The 18,273-nt window shown below is 44.7% G+C and overlaps 1 protein-coding gene across 9 annotated transcripts in view; it reads right to left on the reverse strand.

The window, feature by feature from the left end:
* NUMA1 (nuclear mitotic apparatus protein 1) overlaps nt 1-18,273 on the reverse strand; it is a 75,154-nt gene that overhangs the window by 30,038 nt on the left and 26,843 nt on the right. For 3 of the 9 annotated variants that reach the window (XM_041730108.1, XM_041730110.1, XM_041730101.1), the window contains exons 1-2: nt 8,026-8,463; nt 2,749-2,822 (exon numbers count right to left, since the gene is read on the reverse strand). In XM_041730108.1, coding sequence (XP_041586042.1) covers nt 2,749-2,790 — 42 coding nt within the window. In that variant the 5' untranslated portion in view covers nt 2,791-2,822; nt 8,026-8,463. The other 6 variants (XM_041730105.1, XM_041730106.1, XM_041730102.1 and 3 more) reach the window with 4 other exon arrangements.

Raw genomic sequence — 18,273 nt, forward strand, 5'->3', positions numbered from 1 at the left:
TCCTGGAGACCTGGGATCGAGTCCCACATCAGGCTCCCTGCATGGAGCCTGCTTCTCCCTCTGCCTTGTCTCTGCCTCTCTCTCTCTCTCTCTCTCTGTGTCTCTCATGAATAGATAAATAAAATCTTTAAAAAATAAAATAAAAAATAAAAATAAACATGTATTTTCTTCCTGTTCATCATTTTGCTCTCAAATGACAAATTATTGGAAAGCTGAGGAAGTACAGAAACTACCTCATCTTTAGTCAGGATTTAAAACATGAGAATGAGGGCAGCCCTGGTAGCTCAGCGGTTTAGCACTGCCTTCAGCCCAGGGCGTGATCCTGAGGACCCGGGATCGGTCTCGCATAGGGCTCCCTGCACAAAGCCTGCTTCTCCCTCTGCTTGTGTGTCTCTCTCTCTGTCTCTCATAAATAAATAAAAATAATCTTTAAAAAACAAAAACAAAAACATGAGAATGAAAAAAATAAAATAAAAATAAAACATGAGAATGAGGGCCAAGCTCAATGCAGAACCCAAGAGCTGCCTATAAGGTTTTCAGGATTCCTTAAGGCTGTCAAATCTTAAAAAGTCCCCTATTCCCTGTAACAATACATTCACCTTAACTGGGGGGACAGAACAATTTCAAGCTACATTTCAAGTAAAACATAAATTTGTTTTTACACTGTTATATAAAAAAAAAAATTACTGATGGGATGTCTGGGTGGCTCAGCATCTGCCTTCGGCTCAGGGCTCAGGTTGTGTTCCCAGATCCAAGGATCAGAGTGTGCACTGGGCTCTCTGTGGGAAGCCTGCTTCTCCCTCCGCCCATGTCTCTGTTTCTCTCTGTCTCTCACAAATAAGTAAATAAAATCTTTTAAAAAATTACTGAAAATTTTTTGGGAAAAAAACCACTCAATTCTAGTATTTTAATACATGCACCTTTAGCATTTTGATGTATTTCTTTCTAGTCCTTTTTTTCCTACATTTTTTTCCCTAAACCTCAACTATAATTGTCACATGTGTTTATTCTACTCACTCTTCCCACTAACACAGCAAGCATTACTGGACATTGCTACAGTATTAGGAAATCCACCTTAGCTGCCTAAATTTTTAAATTGAAAAATCTCTAAAAGAAAAATTCTATTTAACTATATACTAATATTTTAATGTATGTTCATTCTGACTTTCAAAAATTCAAAAAAAGTATACAAATATCTGTTGTTAACTAAAACTAGACCTGTATCTGTTCTCTGTAACAGTAGTACTCACCATCAACACAAGTGTAGGACCTACATAAATAAATAAACTGATCAACTTAAAACAGTTCAGCTGAATGATCCCACAATATTCAGTTAATCCACTGAACTGGAGACAAAGCTCACAGTCCCCAAACTCAACCAGCCCCTTCTTAGGGGTGAAGGGAGGAAAAGGAAGAGATGGTGTTTCTAACATAGATCTTAAACACTAAAATGTAATGTAAATATAAAATATGTAAAATAGAAATATAAAAATACCAATTTTAAACTGTACTAGAATTTACATTTCAGAAACTGAAGACAAAGAATGCACATTTTGTATATTTAAACATATTTCCTATCTAGAGATCTAACAGCAATTAAAGACAATGTCTTATTAAAGCCACCCTACAGGGGCACCTGGGTGGCTCAGTGGTTGAGCATCTGCCTTTGGCTCAGAGCATGGTCCCAGAGTCCTCCTGGTTCATGGCCCAGGCTTGTCATAACTACACTCTGTGTCCTCTTCTGCTTCCTTGCAGCTTTTTGTTCCCCAAGCTTGGTATTACTCTTTCATTTGCCGTTGTTCATCTTGGACAGAAGATATATGAAAAGATCTAGCATAAGGATTTAGGTAATCAAGAAGGCAACAAGAGGACAATGGAAGCAGAAAGAAACACAGTAAAGAAAGCAAGGGGAACCCTGCCCTACAATAAAATGCCTTTCAAGACCAAAGTCCCTGGATGTCACTGATGTTCAGGATAAACTCTTCTAGTCAAGAAAATGCACAGGAAAACAAATGAAGATGGGTCTCTGTGCTGCCCTGCAGCCAACCTTCCCATGACCAAAAGGAAATACAGACCTCTCCTAAGAAGTATACAGAAGCTGGGGGTACCTGGGTGGCTCACTGGTTGAGCATCTGCCTTTGCCTCAGGTCATGATCCCAGGTTCCTGGGATGGAGTCCCACATTGGGCTCCCTGCAGGGAACCTGCTTCTCTCTCGGCTCTGCCTCTCTCTCTCTCTCTCTCTCTCTCTCTCTCTCTCTCTCTCTCTCTCTCTCTCTCCCTGTCTCTCATGAATAAATAAATAAAATCTTAAAAAAAAAAAAAAAAGTATACAGAAGCTTTGAAGGGAGTCTCTTCTATGCTATACAAGTAGCATCATGGATCACTGTTAGGAACAATGCCACCAGAAATAATGAAAGTTAAAAACTAAGAGGCAGGGACATCTGGGTGACTCAGTGGTTGAGTGTGTCTGTCTTGGGCTCAGGGCATGATCCTGGACACCCCCAGCATCAGGCTCCCACTGGGAGCCTGTTTCTCCCTCTGCCTGTGTCTCTGCCTCTCTCATGAATAAATAAATAAAATCTTTAAAAGAATAAAAACAAAAAACTAAGGGGCAAGGCAAGGGAAAACTGTATTTCTTTCATCTGGAGATGAGAAGACTTTACATAGCCCTGGCTCCTAATATACTCCTCTCCAACCCCTGCAAACTTCCTGGAGAACTTCACATAAAAGAGAGGAAGACTACTCACCCAAGAGAGGAGTGCAGCTGCCCGGGTGGCATGGAGCGTCATCTTGGTGACACCGAACAGTCACCCCAATGCACCTGGAAACCAAGAAAAAAAAAGAGAGAGAGAGAGAAAAGAGCAGTTAATTATATCAGATATCCATGATGAAGGACAAGGGGGGAAAGCGGTTCAATTACTGGCTTTGAACACTTAAATAAATCTCTCTTCACTCAGCACTTAATCCACCAAGACACCATGGGAATTTTCAGAAAGCTCAAAGTACACATTAAAATTACTCTAAAACTTATCATAACAGTAAAGAGTCCTGCATTTAATTCAATGTCCACAAGCTCTACACGCAATCATTCTGATCCACAGAAAAGGGAACATTCAAGGCTGTTTTCCAACCCTGCTCTTTGAGACACAGTTGCCCCTAAAACATGGAACAAACATGCTTTCTCAGACAGCTGTGGGTCCGAATGGTGATTCCATTTGACCTTGGAGAAGTAGCCTAACTTCTATTAGTCTGTTTCCTCATCTGCAGGATTCAAAAACACCTCTCTGGGTTACTGTGAGGCTTCAAGACAAAGCAGGTAACGCAAATAGCACAGAGCCTGGCACATGGTAGGTATACAATTAAAAGACCACTGATCTTAAGCAGAAAAGATTGACTTCAGGTTCTTTCTGGTACTCAATTCTGGTACTCAAATTCTACCTAACTAACAATAACAAGTCCTTGAGGGAAACCTCTCCAAATTCTGGATTTTTTTATCTTCCACAGAAATGTCAAAGACATGGTTCAAATGAGGGACTGGATGACACCACATCCAATTCTAGGAGAAATCTCACGGGACACGTAATGAAAGATTACATTTCCTGTCCTGGTATTCCTACTCCCAATTTCCCTTCCCACTGGGAATCAGCCACCTGCCTGCCAACCTGCCCAAGAGTCTACAGACCTGGTGACTAAATATTCAACATCTCCTAGCAGCCCCCACAATTCCTACAGATCATGGGAACAATCAACCCCACCCCTACCTTCTGTCACAGGTATTCAGTCTATCACTATTCCATGAAGAACTCAAGTGGTCAAGAATCACATCACCTATAACTTTCCTCATATATTAGCATCTCCAAGGTGTGGGTTCTATGGACCCAACATTTGCTAAAGCACCTCTTTTTTTATTTTAAGATTCTGAGACAGCGAGCAGCATGTGTGAGCTTGCATATATGAGCAAGGGGAAGGAGGAAGAGCAGGCGGAAAGGGAGCAGCAGACTCCTCCAACTTGGAGCTTGATCCCAGGACACCAAGATCATGACCTGAGCCAAAGTTAGATGCTTAACTGACTGAGCCACCCCAATGACCCACATTTGCCGATAAGCACCTTCTGTACACAATGTGTTGGGGTAAGAAAGATACCATTCTTGTCCATAAGGTGCTCACTATCTACTAGGAAAAAGATATACATAAATCTGATGATAATCCACTCCCCATCATTTCTTAGTCCTTCCTATGTAAGTGTACTGTGTTTATCAACCAAGCAAAAAGGTTATTTTCTTAGTCCTTACATCTGTTCATCCTGTGCTGGAAGCTTCATGGGAAATGGGAGACAGTGACATGGTCCCTGCCTGAGGAGCTTACAGCAGGGTAAGAAGTGAAATTAAACATACATGAAGCTTTAAATAATAGAAAATAATTAAATGCTAAATATAACTAAATGCTAATTATAATTAAATGCTTCCTGACCCCACAAACCCCAACAAGATTCCACCTGTCATACCAACGTCACAGTCTTGGAAATGAGCCAATTCACCTGGGCTTTGGCAAGAGCAAGGGAAGTGGTTAAGGGAGTTCTCAGGAGAGCAGAGAATCTAAAGGGCTTATGTGTTCCTCAGTCTTGGATGATTTTGATCCAGCATGGCCTATCCATCAGCACTGAATGCCCAGCTCCCTGGGCCAGGCAAGGGTGAAGACAGATGGTCTCAACTACTGCACAGCAGGGGGCACCTGGGTGGCTCAGTGGTTGAGTGTCTGCTCTTGGACTCGGGTCATGATCTCAGGGTCCTGGGATGGAGTCCCGCATCAGGCTTCCCACAGGGAGCCTGCTTCTTCCTCTGCCTCTCTCTGTGTCTCTCATGAATAAATAAATAAAATCTTCAATGGGGGCGGGGGGAGGGGGGAGGAGGTGGGGTGGCTTCTTAAAAAAAAAAAAAAGTCTGGGAATCCCTGGGTGGCTCAGCGGTTTAGAGCCTGCCTTCGGCCCAAGGCATGATCCTGGAGTCCTGGGATCGAGTCCCATGTTGGGCTCCCTGCATGGGGCCTGCTTCTCTTTCTGCCTGTGTCTCTGCCTCTCTCTGTGTGTGTGTGTCTCTTGTGACTAAATAAATAAAATCTTAAAAAAAAAAAAAAAAAAAAGTCTAAGCTATTCAGGAACAAGGGAAATGAGACCCAGATCACCTCTCCCTCATTCCCACTGTTGTCTCTAGACTTGCTATCCTTTTAAAGAGGTCCAAAATTTCAGTCAGAAATTTTATTTGCAACCGGAGGTAGATCTTGCCCCCTCTGAGAGATTCCACAGCTGTGCTGCTAAAAATGACCTGAGGTTTAACCAACCTCTTCCCTTCATCTCAGAGGCAAAACATACAACACTTATACCCTCCCTAGGGGAGCCTGTCTAAAACTAGTTCCATTGCTCAGGAAAACTGGTGTCAAGGCCAAATGCTTTCTTCCATGCTCCCCAGGCAAAGAAACAGGAGGAATTCAATACTCAACACGAGGAACTCCAGAATGACCTTGTCAGATCAAAGCCCATAAAGAAGCATTTTCTCAGACACAGGACACTGGGGTGGGAGGTGTTAGGGCAGCCAGCCATTCACTTCTCTGGGTAATGAATGACTGAAGCCAGTGGCACAGCTAGTCCTCCAACTGGGACTATAGCTTTAAGCAGGCCTTGGCTTGGAACCCAAGGGCTCTCAGCCAAAGCACCATCCTCCCCACCCTCCCCCTGAAATCTGAGGCAAGCCCCACCCAGAAGACTGGGTGATGGTCATGGTGATGGAAAAACAGATCTCCGCGATTGCAGCTCAGAACCATTTCGCAGAAGGATCTGCTAAGATCCACCCCAACTTGATCAGGTGCCACCCACCCACATCCTCCAATCAATAAGTCAATCAATCAGTCAACAAACTGAAGCCCAAGAATGCAAACCTGATTCTCAAGGCACCTTCAGAATTCCCACCTGCCCATTTCTTTGAAAAGAAGTGCCCCCAGAATCCCAGAGGCTTCACAGAGCTGATAAGGTGTCCTCTCTTCCTCGAGCTCAAGAAGGAACCAACACACAGATGCAGCTGCCTTATAAACTAAAGGCCCTGCATCCTTTATGTTTTCAAAACTGATATAGTGTAAATTCCTATATCAAGATCAATTCCCACATTAACAGTAACCCCTCTATGTTTCTAGAGAAGATATATCAGGACAAGGAAAGTAACACTCAAAAGATGCACAGCCACCTGGCCCACACCCTCTCTGGGTCTTAAAGAGTTAAAACTTAGCCCTGGTTTCCTACCAGGGCTGAAGCTAATGCAAACCACCTGCTCGGATGCAAGGACCAGGACCTGAGGGTCGGGTTGCTAAGCTCTGGGGTCTGGTCTGTTCTAGAAGTTTCAGTTCTAAGGTTAACCAAGGGATAGGCTAAGGGCCAGAGGGTCTGAGTTGTGGCAGCACAGCTCTCCTTACCCCACCCCCCAGCCTGGGTGCCAGCTCCCTGTGAGACCATCTCTTAGCCACTTACTGCCTGTATACCAGCCCTTCCTCAAGATAACACCAAAGTGACCTTTGGTCCCAGAAAGCTACAAAACTGTACTGATCACTCCACTCAGGAGCCCTTGCCTCCACTGAACTGCCATTCTCTTAAGTGACAGCTCTCACTCTCAGAACTTCTGGGCCCAAAGCCCACACAAACTCCCACCTCAAAGTGTCCTTCCCCAAGCCCCACCCCCTCTCAAGCCCAGGGCTCCAAAGGCTCAGAGCTCAGTGAGGAAATGTCTGTCCTATCTAGAAGACTACACTCAACGGCAAGATTTCCCACCACTTACCCTGACAGCCTACCTGCCTGTAGCCCTAAGAATTCCATGCTCTTAACACCTTTCTAGAAGAGATATCCTACCATCTGAGCAAACCCCATATCCAAAGGGTAAATCTGATCTTGAGGGTGTTCCTGCTCTGACTCTGGGAGGGGGTAGGTCAGGAGGCACCGGCAAACAAGCACCCAGACCTCATCTGGTAGGTTACCCCAGAGGAGCCCAGCAAAAGCCAAGCTATGTCGCCATAGGCTAATTCATCATAAAGAATGGTGCCTCTATAGGCTTGGAGGAGGTAGAAGGCCCAAGGACCAGCAGCTCCAACAGAAGCTGAGGAGGGAAAAATATAATCCTTTTCAACTTCTGGAGAGTCCTGTATAGGCTATTTCATGTAAGTCCAAAGGGTTTCTCTGCACTCCTGACGTCGGGGCAGAGCAGCTTTCTGGACGATGTGCATTCCCTGGGCCCCCTGAAGGGGCTTAGTCTGGACTCAGGCCTCCCCCTCTGCACAAAGACCAACCTTTCTGTGTAGCCTAGAATGTGGCCCAGAGCATGGTGAGGAACAACAGAAGGACTGCAAAGGAAACCAAGATTTCCCTTGTTTCTTCAAAAGTGGCTTTACTAATATCTGCATCTCCCCCTCCTCCCAATGCTCTGCAGGGTCCAGATCAGAAAAATGTGGGCAGAAGGGTTGCCATCACGAAACAGACCCGGGGCCTACAGCCATATACTGCACATACACACCCAAGCACACTCCAGCAGTTCATCAGCACCTGACCCCACGGCTATATTCACACATCCTGGTCGCTACCAGCTGACAAAATGAATCTTTCTCACTCGGCACCACTGCGTACACACCCAGGCCTCACTCAGGAATGGAGAAGCTGTCTCTACAGCTCAATGTGCAGCCGCACGCTTTCCCCCTTCTGAACAAAAACACGCTGACATCTACGCGAGGGGGAAAGAAAGCAACCCTTTGCTCTCAAAGGCGCCAACTCCCGGATGTTGGCAAGCTCTGCTCCCAGCGCCTGTTTCTGAGTGTTTACTTGCGCTCCCTCTCCTCTCCCTCCCCTTTAAGGATGGCGCAGGAAAAGGAGGTGTGGGGGGGGGGGACTGCACCGCACCCCCTCGTCCATGTTTGAACAAAAACCCAGAGAAAGAGGGAGGGAGAAAAAGTCTCAGTGCAGGGGGGCCTTACCAGACTCCTAAAGCCAAACGTACCTACAGGTTTTAATCCGCCATTAGCATTTAAATCTTGAAAGGAGAGGAGAAAGGGGGGGCTGGTGGAAAGTAACCCCACACACAAAAGAAAAGTTGTTGGTTTTCTTCTCAGTCAGCCTGGCAGGAGCGATCTTCCTGGCTGACAGCCAGAAGTGCGTCACGGCCAGGAGTCTGCTTTCTTTAAAGGCACAGCGAGCTTCCGCGGTCCGGGAGCGCGGCGAAAGCAGGGAACCTCGGGAGGGGGGAGGGGCGGCAGCCGGCCCGGGGCGAGCGCGCCGCAGAGGAGGGGCCGCGAGGGCTGAGCCCGAGAACAAGAGAACAGGACGCACGGCGCGGGGGAGGAGGGGAGCCGGCAGACAAAAAAAATCCTGAACCGCAACAGCGGCAAGAGCCAAGGCAAACTGTGGCATAAAAACACAAAACGCATCTCACAGTGGCCTGCCTGACAAACCTGGTAGCACCCGGACACTCCCCCTCCGCTCTCCTAACACGGCGGTGACAGCCTGTCCTCTCGGGCCAGCAACCGGCCGCCCTGACGACTCGGTCAGCCCCTGCCCGGCGGCGCGCGGGCCGCGGACGAGGCGCCGGCCGCAGAGGCTTTGGGGAGCGAGCGGGACGCGGGCCCCTTCGGGGGCAGCTTCCTGCCGGCCGCGGGGCGGGGCGGCCGTGTCTTGAGGCGCACACACGCCGCTCACACACAAAGCGCCGGCCTCCTTTCGCGGCGCCGCCTGCCCTGGGACAAGGCCACCCCCCGAGCCCGGTCCCTGAGGGAATCTCTGCAGCCCGTACCTTCTGCGTGGCAAGGCCAGGACGCCGCTGGGCCCGCTCCTCCCCCTCGGCCACCCAAACAAGCAGCCCGGGCGCACTGTGGCCTTGGAGCGCAGGCCTGCGCTGTCCTGTCCGGGTGGCTGCGTGCTATTGTCGACTGCGGAATGGCCGCCAAAATCCCAGCTGTGCTGCCAGAACCTAATCCCCTGTTCCGCTGAGCATTTGTGGGGAGGGGCCGAGGGGCCAAGGCACGGGGACCGGTGCGGCAGGCACTGGCGGGAGCCCCGGCACAGGCACCGGCACTGGGCCCACAGGCAGCGGAGCCTACAGGCTCTGCCTCTCCTCCATGGCCGAAAAGTAAAGATGTCGGCCCCTTAGAAAACAAAACCGCAGCGTTTCCACCCACCGAAGAGGGACTCTCCCAAGGACTGGGAGAGAAACCCACCAGTCATCAGGAGCACCCCACCCCTCCTCTTTTACTTACACCGCCGATATTTATTAAGCACCTACTATGTGCAAGGCACTAATACAGGGCATTGATGGCAGTACACAAAGATGGATTAAACCCAGCCTCTACACTGAGCCAGGCTATAATTACACAGGAGATTAGAAATGTGCCTTGAAAATTATATTTCAAGACGTTCAGTAGGTGCTAACTCCCACAAAAGGGTATAAAAATTCCAACTAACTGAGAGTAGGTAAAAAGACTAAGAAAATGAAGTGATATTTTAATGTGGATCTTAAAACACGTAGGTAAAATCTACTCCAACAGAAATTGGAGTGCAGGGGCGCCTGGGTGGCTGAGTCCATCAAGCACCTGCCTTTGGCTCAGGTCATGATCTCAGGGCCTTGGAGTCAAACCCCCACCCACACAGGTCTCCCGGTTCAGTGGGGAATTTGCTTCTCCCTCTTCCTCTCCCTCTGCCCCTAACTCCACGTTCTCTCTCTCAAATAAACAAATAAAATCTATTAAAAAAAAAAAAAAAAAGAAAGCAAAGCAAAGAAATACAGTGGGGAAGAAGGGAAAGCAGAGAGGACTGTGGAAGTAGTCTGGGAACAGACTTTTAAGTTATAAAGGGGTCAGAGCTGGAGAATCTTGGACTTGAAACTAAGAAATCAAAGATTTGAATGCTTATTTTGTTTTTAACACAGAGATGTGGTACACTGAGAACCATACTTTCAGTAATTATCCTAGTATATAAAAGAATGAGACTAACAGCAGGGAGGCAGGTCAGAAGACTGCCACAACAGGGCACAGGTAATGAGGATAAGAAATAGGGGGAAATGAAAGGGAATGGGAAGATGAAGAACAAAACATGGTAGAAGCAGCCCCAGGGGCTCAGTGGTTTAGCGCCGCCTTCAGCCCAGGCCGTGATCCTGGAGACCCACGTCGGGCTCCTGGCATGGAGCCTGCTTCTCCCTCTGCCTGTGTCTCTGCCTCTCTCTGTCTCTCATGAATACGTAAATAAAATCTTAAAAAAAGAAAAAAAAAAAAAGACATGGTAGAGACTGGATAAAGACAAGGGAATGGCTTGGGAATCCCTCTATCCAAGGGAAGAGGAAGAAACTGTAAAGGAGAAGAAAGAGTGGGGGATGGCTGGGTGGACAAAAAGGCCATATATAAAAGTGGGGAGATGATACAGATCATGTTAGAATAAGAGAAAAAACAAGGTAAAAGAAATAGCAGCTATTGCTTACCGAATGCATACTATGTGCCACTCATGCCTTGTTCTGCTGGCCTAATGTGTTTTAACTCTCTAATCTGAAAAGCTCCCTTGGTGAATTAGGTACCATTACCATTCAACTTCACAGATGAGAAAACTGAGCCACAGAGATGAAATAATTTGCTCAAGATTACACAATTAGTGAATGGAAGAACTCTATACCACTTGCTGCTGTGTGACCCTGGCAGGTAACCTCTGAGCCTCAGTATCCCTATTTGTAAAACAAAAATAAAGGCATCTATTTTATAAGGTTATAATGAGGATTAATCCAATGATATCTATAAGGGGCCCAACACATTGGCTAGCATATAAGGCACAAAGTGGTGCTTAACAAAGGTTAATTCCTATCTGGGCATTTTGGTGCCTAGTCACCAAGATATCCAAGCAGAAGCAGGCTGTCAGAGAAGCCAGTGGGGGACCCCGCTGCTCCCTGGAGTGGCAGCTTGGATCCTCAGGATGCTTGCTTTCCTTCCATCATTAGTCTGCCTCTCTGGATCTTACTATAAGGTCCAGCCCAAATTTCAACTCCTCAAATATTTCTTAATAGGTATCAGTGATTATCTAAGGGAAGAGTTAGATTGTCAGGGAGTTTCTACACTATATGTTTCTTTTCTATTTGAATTTATTCTTCTTAATAAATGTTATTACACTGGTAATCAGAAAAATTGTGTCTACATTCTGCATTTGGCACTTGTGCTGCCTTAACTATATAAGCATAGAAGTCTTGTATTCACATCTAGAATGTAAATTTTTTTTTTTTTTTTTTTTTTTTTTTAGAATGTAAATGTTAAGGGCATAATCAGTTCCATCTCTCTCTCTATAATCACCCATGGTATCTATCACAATAGGGCTCCTTGAATCCGATCCACTGAAATACATCTGGATGGCAGGTTTCCAAATTTAACTTTCTGGGCACCAGATAATGACTGAGGTGAGTGATGGGGGTCCGAGCAAGGCCCATTGCTGTGGAGAACCCCATCACCCTGCTTCTTCTCCCAGGCCCTTAGCTTTCCCACAGTATCACTTGCAGTCTGTGGTTAGCAATTGCTATTGGTAGAAAGGGAAGTTCTTTATTCAAAAAAGGACCAGGAAAGCCAAGCCAAAGCAAAAAACAAAACAAAACAAACAAACAAACACAAACCTTTTATAGAAAAGCAAAGTGGGAAACATAATTTAATGACTGGCATAATCAACACTCCAAAAAATATATGAGGTGAAAATAGGAGACAGGCCTGTTCAAACTGTCCCGGCCACACTTGGCACCTGGTTCAGCCCTGAAGCTTCCTAGCACCTGAAAGAATGGATACTGTGTCTCAAAAGAATATAAGAGATTCCCACTCTCCTCCCAGACTCTAAACTCCAGGCAACAGCTTCCAGCTATGCAGCCTCAGAGGGCTGAACTCTCCTCTGGAACCTCTCCACAGAAATTGCCAAGCTTCTGGGCCTGCTCTTCTGGACAGCCCAAGGAGCCAGGCCAGTTTCTCCAGCCCCTCCCTCCCCCACCACAGTGCCACCACTCCCCTCCAGTGGCAGCAGCAGAACTTCCCCAGCCTCCTCCTAGCCTAGCTAGGGAACAGGCAGGCCACATGGCTCCTGCCTGATTCCACACTCCCTGCTCCTGTCCCCAGAAGACCAGGATAGGTAAAACCATTTTTAAAAGAAAGGAAAAAAAAATTTAAAAATAAAAAATAAATAAAAGAAAGGAGAGGGATCCCTGGGTGGCTCAGCGGTTTAGCGCCTGCCTTCGGCCTGGGGTGTGATCCTGGAGTCTCGGGATCGAGTTCCGCATTGGGCTCCCTGCATGTAGCCTGCTTCCTTCCCCCTCTGCCTCTCTCTGTGTCTCTCATGAATAAATAAAATCTTTAAAAAAAAAAAAAAGTATATATATATATATATATATATATATATATATATATATATATAAAGGAAAGGAGGAAGGAAGGAAAACAATAAATGACTAACACAAGATTCAGGATAGCATTCAGATAGAAGTTGGAAGGAGTTGGTGATGCATGTGGAGCACACACAGGGTGTTTTCAAAAGGTCTAGTGATATTACATCTCCTGGGGCGCCTGGGTGGCTCAGTTGGTTAAGCGGCTGCCTTCAGCTGAGGTCATGATCCCAGGATTCTAGGATCAGCCTTGCTGAGCAGGGAGCCTGCTTCTCCCTCTCCCGCTCCCCCTGCTGTGCTCTGTCAAATAAATAAATAAATAATTTTTTAAAAAAATTACATCTCCTGAGCTGGATGGCAGGTGTATGGGGGTTTGTTTTACTATTTTTATTTAAAATGTAAACGATACAGTTTTTATCATATATTGCTATTTAAAAAAATAATGTATATTACCATTTTAAAAAGTATAAGGGAAAGATGGAAAGGGAGCAATTTCCACTGAGATGGCCCAGGGTAGGGTAATTCTATTACAAAGAAAACACTGGCACTCAAGGCCCTCCAGGACTGGGCCCGTTTTACCTTCTGGAGTTATTTTTGCCCTTACCCAAACCCTCTATCCTGCCAGACTGGTGTTCTCACTGTCCTCTGAAGGCCCTTTGAACCTCCTACCTCAGCCTACTAGCCTGGAAGGGAAGTCTTTGCTGCAGGAAGCTGTAGGCCCAATGAGAGCCTCTCATTCCCTACAGGCCCCCTCATGAGGAAAGCTGGCAGGGAAAAATCCTCTGATAGATCCATTGCCCTATGCCTTCTAGTCTTTCCTCTGCCACCCGATGTCCTAGCATCATAAAAACCTACAGACTATTGTTGTTACTGTTGTAATTAATAGCTAACATTTAATGAGTATTTATGGCACAAACACTGTGCTAAACATTTCCCTTTATTTTGCTTAATCCTCACAATAATTCAATAATACAATAACAATATGATTACCTATCTTTATTTTACAGAAAAAGAAACTGAGAACGATTATATAACTTGCCTCAGGCCAACAGCTAATAAATTTTGGAGCCAAAATTGGGAGTCCATCTGAGTCTCCCCAGAGCCCATCCTTTTACATATTTATCTCATTTAGTCCTCTCAACAGTCTATAAGATAGGTTTTATTTCTGTCTTAAAGATGAGGAAATCTGAGTCTCAGGCATTAAGTGACTTAGTCACATAAGTAGTGAATTGTCTATGTGGTTTCTACATTATTCTCCACTGCTCTTAACTAAACAACCATCAAATGAATAAATAAAAGCTTGCACACTCTCAGTGACTCAAAGAAACCCTGTATCTCTGTAGGTCCTCATAAGAATCAACCTTTTTAATCAAAACAAACTGTTCTATTTTTTTTTAAAGATTTTATTTATTTATTCATGAGACACACAGAGAGAAAGAGAGGCAGAGACACAGGCAGAGGGAGAGGCAGGCTCCATGCAGGGAGCCTGATACAAGACTCGATCCCGGGACCCAGGATCACATGCCCTGGGCCAAAGGCAGGCGCTAGACCACCGAGCCACCCAGGGATCCCAAACAGTTCTAATTTTAAAAGTAACCATTAAAGAACTTTTTTCTGAAGATGCAACAGCTTTACAAACATTAAAGGACCAAACTACTCTGAAGACTAAGTGTAGAAGAATTTTCTACTGGAAGGGATGGGGGATATATGTCAAGGGGGAGAAGCCATGGAGAAGGAAGGCTGGAGGGAAGGACTACTGTCTCAGAACCCTGACCTCCAGCTTATTTACCAGGCCTCATTCTCTCTTCTCCAGAGGGTAGTGCTAAGTAATGAGGCAGTGTTGGTAAGCCTGCAGCTTCCTGGGGAGAAAAGCAGAGGGCAAATCAAAACCCAGAGAGGATTCATTATAACATCCAAGAGGCCCTATTCAGTTCTCCCTCAAGAAGGTCTTTCTACAAAACATCTAAGAACCTGTTCACCCTGTTTCATGGTCACAGAGGAGTAAACGGATCTGTCCCTACAGGCAATACATCTAGCACAATGTTTGCACACAAACACAGAACTGATGGTGAAAAAGGTAAAAGAAACTGATGGAAGAATAGTTTTAGTGTAAAGATTTGCAACTACTCCTGGAGACAGCCATACCAATGGTAGAAAGAAAGAGAAAAACAGCTAGATTTGGTGTCAGAAGCCCCTGGAGGGAAGTTCTGGATCTACTATCCACTCTTTATGGCTTTAGGCAAGTTACTTGCCCTAGCTTGGGTCTCAGTAAAAGAAGGGTATTGGTATTGGGGAGATCACATCTAAAGCACTTCCAAAAATTTCCCATGATTGTTTCTCCAGGACAGCATTCTCAATAATAACAACAATAAAAGTCTTTGCCGTAGAACTAATCTCCTCACAATATGGTCGTAACTTCACCAGTTAGGGCTTCCTTTCCAGGAGGGGAAAAAAAAAAAGCAAATCCCTTAGAAACAAGCGCTTTGTTACCCTACTGGATCCCATCCCCAAAGCAAGGCATATGTGGATGCTTCAATTATTCTGATGTGGTTTTTGGGAACTGGTAGTACCAACTTTGCATGGGGCACAATAAAAGGTGATTGGAACTATACTCGAGGCATTTACAAGGTTTCATAAATAAAAGCCACAGAGAAAAGTGCAATTTATAATTACATTGGTCTTAGAAGCCTAAATAAAAATAGCTTATTTTTTTTAAGATTTTATTTATTTATTTATTTATTTATTTATAAATTTTATTTATTTATGAGAGAAAAAAAGAGCATGAGCAATGAGGGGGGGAGGGGCAGAGAGAGAGAAGGAAAAGCACACTCCTCGCTGAGCAGGGAGCCTAATGCAGGGCTCAGGGCTTCATCCCAGGAACTGGGGATCATGACCTGAGCCAGAGGCAGATGCATAACTGACTGAGCCACCCAGGCGCCCCCAAAGCAGCTTTCTATGCCTGGTAAACAATCATAGATCTTAAAGTTGAAAGAGACCTTAATGGTCATCTAATCACCCAGCCTACATTCATGCTGGAATACATGTGACAACTAGACTGAAGATTTGGTATCTTCTGGCTGAGATGGAAATTTTACAATTTATTTGTATATTTGAGCAAAGTCTGATTTGAGACAAACTGTGATTTCAGAATATAAGCTTTACAGAATAAGAACTCTGCCCAGGATCTGGTTTATTTCAAATAGGCTTTAAGTAGCTAAAAAAACCTCAGATGACACTTCTCTCCTTTCTCATCCTCTCCTCTCTCCCTCTCCCCCCACCCTCCCCTGCTTTATCTTCTGTATCTACCTCCTACACAGCACTGAATCCCCTGTCTTTCCGGTTCCAAATCCACTTCTCCAATCACACTGCGATGCCTTTAACCACAGAAAGAAATTAACAAACACAATATTCATAGGGGTTGGATTTCTAAATAGGATGCTAGACTGCCTCAAAAACCAAAGTTGTTAATATGCTATTAATAAAATAAATGGGAATGGTATCTAACATGGCCATAACTTAAAAAAAAAAAAATCAAACATTAAACCTAACATTTTAACAGACTTCAAGAATTTAAGGAAGGCTATTTCTCACATTTCAATTAAATCCTTCCTAAAAGGGACACCTGGGTGGCTCAGTGGTTGAGCATCAGCCTTCAGCTCAGGGTGTGATCCTGGAGATCCAGGATCCAGTCCCGAGTCGGGCTCCCTGCATGGAGCCTGCTTCTCCCTCTACCTATGTCTCTGCCTCTGTGTGTCTCTCATGAATAAATAAATAAAATATTTTTTTAAAAAATCCAGTGCTCTCTCTAGCATGTCTCAACTACAACCTATACCTGTCTTATCGATATGGTCCTTTATGCATACAAAGCACTTACATATTCTTTGTTCAAATGGTTTCTGCTATAACTAACTTGTGGTGTGGGCAAAGCAGGAGTCATTTTCTCCATTTTTAAATATGCTAAGTAACTTGAACAGATTTAGACAAAATAACATCCCATGTATCTGGCATCATTGAGAAGTATGAGGAGTTAGTTCTTCACAAGCAATTTTCCTAAAAGTGAAATTTTCCTTCCTTTAGGACCAAATCTTTATTTAAAAAAAAAAACAAAAACAAAAACAAAAAAACACCAACACTATTTCCAACAGATTCTTCAAAATATATACCATGGTTCAGTGGTTTGAGTGTCTGCCTTCCACTCAGGGTGTGATCCCAGAGTCCCAAGATCAGGTCCCACATCGGTCTCCCTGCATGGAGCCTGCTTCTCCTCCCTCTGCCTATGCTCTGCCTCTCTCTCTCTGTCTCTCGTGAATAAATAAATAAAATCTTAATATATATATATATATATATATATATACATACATACTTTAATCAGGGACATTCAACCATAAACCTGAAATAAACACCTGTAGAGACAATGGTGGAGACTCAAACATGAACTAGACAGGCTTACAACCCTGTGGAGAAAGAAATATACCTATAACTCACCTTAATACAAGGCCAAAGAACATAGATGGGGTGGTGCTAAAAGTAAGGTGAGAGAACACTGAGAAGTAGAGACCAACACTGACTTGTTGGAGGCACCTGAGAAAGGCAATGTCCTGAGCAGGAGAATGGCTTACATGTGTGTGCTTTTTCAAAAAATTAATCTGGCACAACATCAAGTCCAGAGGCAGAACAGAGTGAGGTGGTAATTGCAGTGGCAGTAGGGCTGAAAAAGAACAGTGTTATTTGAAAGGCACTGTGGAGGTAGACCCAGAGTTCTTAGGTACCGGGTGTGGGAAGGGAAAGACCTAGGATTCCTGCTTCGATGAAAAGACTTCAGAAGAGGAACACAGAAGTTACTGTTTAAAGGACATGTGAGGGTCTGATTAACTCAGGATGGATGATTAGGAAAGCTGTACCAAGGAAGTAACATTTAAGCTAAGTACTTGAAGTGTGAGTAGGAGGAGTAAGGTTTCACCAAAAGAGAAGTAAAAAAGAGCATTCTAGGCAGAGAGAACAGTATATGCAAAGACAGAGTTTGTTACATGTGAGCAATGGCATGCATTTTTAGGAAGGTGTAGCAGATGATGAGGATAAGTAGTACTAAATTGTAAGGCACTTACATCATACTAAGGAATTCAGATTTTATCCTGTAGGTGATAGGAAACAATCAAGGTTTCTAAAGGGAGGGAGTAAAGGGGAGAAACATAGATCAGATCTATGTTCCAGTCTGTATGACGTACAGGCTAGAATGGTAAGAAACAAGAGGAAGGTAATATAGCTGGCTAAGAGCACAGAATCTGGAGTTAGACTGCCTAATTAAAATCCTGGCATTATAGCTTACTAGCTGCGCAACCTTGAGCAGGTTATTTAGCCTCTTTGGGTCCCCAGTCTCCCCACCCGTAAAATGTGAGTAGTTAACAGTACTTTTTCAGAGGGTCATTGTAAAGATTTAATAAGACAGGGGGTGCCTGGCTGGCTCAGTGGTTGAGCCTCTGCCTTTTGGCTCAGGTTGTGATCCTGGGGTCCCGGGATAAAGTCCTGTGTCTGGCTCCCCACAGGGAGCCTGCTTCTCCCTCTAAGTCTCTGCTTCTCTGTGTCCCTCATGAATAAATAAAATCTTTAAAAAAAAAAAAAGATTTAATAAGACAGTATGTGTAAAGCGCTTATCACAATACCTAGCACAAAGAAAAAATGCTAGCTGCTATTAGGGGCTGAAAGCTCATTAGTACAAAGTTATATCTGCATGTGGTTTAGTGTTGTCCATGCTCTTCCTTCTACCCAAAGCTTTCTTTTCCTACCTCTTCATCTAGTTAATTCTAACTTACCCATCACATCTTAGCTCAACAAATGTTACTTCCTCATGTAAACCCTCCCTAACTG

This window comes from Vulpes lagopus, chromosome 15 (assembly GCF_018345385.1).
Source record: "Vulpes lagopus strain Blue_001 chromosome 15, ASM1834538v1, whole genome shotgun sequence".
NCBI lineage: Eukaryota > Metazoa > Chordata > Mammalia > Carnivora > Canidae > Vulpes > Vulpes lagopus.